Here is a 3,988-nt window from a genome sequence, read left to right on the forward strand (position 1 = left end):
TTGATGGTGGATAACGTGTCAATACACGCTTTTTTGTGACTAATATTGAATTATCGAACTAATTGACTGATTAGACAATTTTACCGAAGTTTCTTCTACTCGGATTATAATTACAATCACTATACATATTTGAACAAATACATACACTAACAAAAGGTACAACAGACCAGAAGTTGGAATTGAAGTAGGAACACAAGACTACTAACTTCACAAATTCTTCACTTTCAATCTCTAGATCTTCCTTGGCAGCTCTGATTCCCTCAAAACGGCAAGCTCTTCGAGGTTGAACTCGAGGTGAGCGACTTGAAATGATCTGAGGGGACGAAATCTTGCGGCAAATTCGCCCGCTTCACGATCCTTCTCATGTTGTTTTGCAAACTCTGTTGGATTAATTGCTTCACGGCTTTCTTCTCCTCACTCATCGTGTCCTCCTCGTCCTCCATGCACTCCTTGGAACCCACATTCGGGTTTGAAGAAGACGATGAAGACCCACAAATGGGAGCGGAGACCGCTGCCCCCATACTCCTCCCGCTGAAGCTCTGCGAAACCTGCTTTCCTTTATCTACTCTCAAACACTCCAAGATCCTTGAGGCTCTCTTCTGCGCCAACGTACTCCCCAAAAGCGTCAACTCGAGCAATGCCGAAACCATTCCTGCCTCGATCATGGCTTGCCTATCCCCAAACGCCTTGTGTGCCATTACCATCAGAATGTACGACGCCTTCTCTTGGCACCCCGGCGAGTCATTCCAGTTCAATGCATCAACCAAAATTGGAAATGCATCCTTCACACTGCTAATTGCCTTTCGGCCCTCGGGGACAGACACCACGTTGCTTAGAATTGCAAGGATTCTTTCGCTCACTTCCATGTCTCCGAGCGAATTCAAGAAAAACGGGATCAAATCTGTTTCCAATATGAACGAAATATTAGATGGGAAGATTGACAGATTATACAGCGCTCTCAAGGCGTCTTGCTTGGCTTGGCAGCTGCTTGCATTGTCCGAATTCTTGAGGGTTTGAACCAAGAAGGGTATGGCGCCCGAAGCTCCAATGATCGGTTTATTTGAGTCCAACGCGCTTAAGCCGAGGAAATTCGCAATGATAGCTTCTGAAACTGATGGGTCTGGAGGGTTTGGGGATTCAATTAGCTTCAGCATATTGTGCACTGCCCCTGCTTGGAGAATAGCAGCCTTGTTCCTGAAGAAAAGGGGTGGTCCAAAAAAGCATTGATGAACTTACAAGTTACACAACATCGGAAAGAAAAAAAATGAATGAAACAATTCAAACAATGTGTCAGTAAACGCGATTCAGATGCGAAAATAACCAAACAAAGTTGAAAATTTAGGAGTGCTTCTTTAAAAAGTTAGATTCGTTTGAAAGTGCTTTTAAAATGATTAAAAAAAACTTTTGTTGAAAATAATTTTGAACTACTGCTTAGTAAAAATGCCAGTGAATCTTGAAAAATGACTTGAGATGAAGCACACTTCAAGTACTTTTGGAACCAATAAACATTTTTTTCTAAAAGCACTTTAAGGTCAATTAAAAGAACTTTCAAACAAGCCCTAAAAGTGCTTTATTACAACTAGAGTCTAGAAGCACTTATATTCACGTTTGATAAAAATGAAGAGAGTAATCAAGTCACTGAAGCCAATGGTTGTGATAATAAGAAAAGCATAAAACGGTTATGAGTCAGGGAAGCAGCTAAGTGATTCTTCAAAAGCACTGAAGCACTTGGATTTCAGCTCTAAAAATTACAATGTTTTCATAGATAAGCACTCCCAAGAGAAGCGCTTATGCTTTACTAGTTTGTTACTGAGGTGTTTTTATAAAAAATGAGTATAAAAAAAAAACTGAGTTTTAGTGTTTGGTAAACACTTAAAAACAGTTTATTTTCAGAGTTTTGAGAGAAAAAAAGCTAAAAACGTGAAGTAGGAAAAATGAGCTTATTCTCACAGCATAATAAATGCAGTTTTTTTTTCTCCACAGAAATACCAAACCAACCTTCATTTCACAAATCTGCAAATACTATAAACAGCTACAGGATAAGAACAATTCAGAATAATTATTAAATAATTTCGTTTAAGAAGCAAAAACAGTTGCAAATCTACTGAACATTGAAAATGACGGAGAATAAAACATGATGACGTGAAAATGACAGAACATAAACACGAATTAATCAAAAATTAATTAGCTGATTAAACCAAAAATTGCATGCACGAAGAACAATCAGAGAGAGATTAAGACGATTAATTAACAAAAAAAAAAGAAGAAAATCAAAATCCAATTATTCCGGTTTGTTTTAACTCACACGTCGTTGCCGATCCCGAGATTGAGCAGAGCGTAGAGCGACGCGATCTGGGAAACGGCGTCGTCGGAGTCGAGCAAGGCGACGAGCGGAGGAATGACGCCGAGCATCGCGAGCGTGGCTCTGGCTTCCGAGTCTTCCTTGGCGAGCAATCTAACCTTGCTCGCCGCCTCTTTCCTCTTCGCCGAGTCATCTTCCGCCTGCAGGTCCTTCGCCACGCGCTTCAGCTCCTCCAGCGCCTCCACCTTCTCCTTCGTCGCGGCGTCGTTTTCCGCTTCCGAAAACTCCGCGAGGTTCAGAAGATCCGAGAGCTTCTCGGACTTCGCTTTCGGCTTCACAGCCTTCTCCGCCTCTTTAACATTCGTCTGCGACTGCGTCGTCGTGGTTTTGGTTGTGATTGATCTGATGGTGGTGACTCCGGTGGCCGAAGGAGTCGGAGGACTGATCGGAGCGGCCTCGTCATCATTGTCGTGGTGGCGGTAGCGGGAGCTGCCGCCGCAACTGACGGCGTGGAAGATTTTCCGACGGAATGAGGCGCCGGAGAAGGACGACCAGAGCCAGAAATGGCCGGAGGAGGTGGTGTTGGGGCGGTCTAGGACTACGGATCCGACGTCGTTTCGGTGACACTTGGCCATTACTCTTCGATTATTCCCTGCTTCTTCTCGAGTGTGGAGGAAGGAACTACATTGCACGAAAAAGCCAGCGAAATGCGAGGGAGAGAGAGAGAGGGAATCGATCAGATGAAGAGGGACTCTGCTTCCTTCGTACTGACTCTACTGACGCTTGAGAAACAGAGAGGTGTGATATATATTTTAAAAAACTATAATTTAAAAAACATTCACAAAAAGTAAAAAATAAAAAAAAACCACCAGTGGGTGGTTAATAAGATTATTATTTTCTAAAATATATTTGTGTAAAAACAATAATAACCAAAAGCAAAACAATAAATAATATATAACTAGCATATGGTGACACACAAAAAGTCTGTGAGAAAATTTTTTATTTTTATTTTTGAAATAGAAGGAGAGAGGAAGAGAGTGATAGAGAATGTGGGAGTGTAAAGTTTTTTTTTTGTTTAATTAGAGATAGTTAGGATTATATGTAGGTGATGCTTTGAAGAAAAAAAACAAAATTTGGTTGTGTGAAATTACATTTCTACCCCATATTTCTTATTCATATTCTGATTTAATTAGAAAGTTAAACTGGTAATTTCATATAATTTTGGTTGACAATGAGTGTTTTATTAATTAATAGAGATATTAGATAAAAATTAAATAAGTAAATAAAAAGGTCATTTGCCAAATGGCCAGATAAGTAGGCACATAGCAAGAGACTAATTTAAGATTATAATTATTTTATTTATTTATTTATTCATATTTGTCTAGTTATAATTTTTTTACTTGTTTTAATACTTTAAATTTCACAACTGTAATTTCACATATTTTATAAAAATATAAAAGATTAATTAAATTGGGTAATCGATAAATAAAAATTTAATAATTTTTGTTATAAGATTCATATAATCAACTATTTACTTAACGTCCTAAAATTTCACTTCGGATTTGTAAAATGAAATTTATGCCTGATTATAAATAATCGACTTTTAGCATGCGTCAAAACCATGTTCGTGACTTTGACCATATAATCTAGGGAATTTTAACGAAAAGTTTATGGTACTATTCACTT

General features: G+C 38.9%; 1 protein-coding gene across 1 annotated transcript; it reads right to left on the reverse strand.

Moving 5' to 3' along the window:
- Nucleotides 1–3,090, reverse strand: LOC126631221 (U-box domain-containing protein 7-like). Its single transcript, XM_050301393.1, has 2 exons — nucleotides 2,306–3,090; nucleotides 1–1,194 (listed from the first exon to the last, which is right to left on the reverse strand). The coding sequence occupies exons 1-2, from the start codon at nucleotides 2,935–2,937 to the stop codon at nucleotides 261–263; spliced, it is 1,566 nt and encodes a 521-aa protein (XP_050157350.1). The 5' UTR covers nucleotides 2,938–3,090; the 3' UTR covers nucleotides 1–260.
- Nucleotides 3,091–3,988: the final 898 nt, after the last annotated feature.

The sequence above is a fragment of the Malus sylvestris genome, chromosome 8, assembly GCF_916048215.2.
Source record: "Malus sylvestris chromosome 8, drMalSylv7.2, whole genome shotgun sequence".
NCBI lineage: Eukaryota > Viridiplantae > Streptophyta > Magnoliopsida > Rosales > Rosaceae > Malus > Malus sylvestris.

Bases quoted from the DNA above. Each gene is read 5' to 3' on its own strand.
- LOC126631221 (XM_050301393.1), bottom strand. From the start codon at position 2,937: ATGGCCAAGTGTCACCGAAACGACGTCGGATCCGTAGTCCTAGACCGC. The intron at 1,195-2,305 runs GTGAGTTAAAAC...CCTTTTCTTCAG, and splicing joins CTCGGGATCGGCAACGACGT to GAACAAGGCTGCTATTCTCC.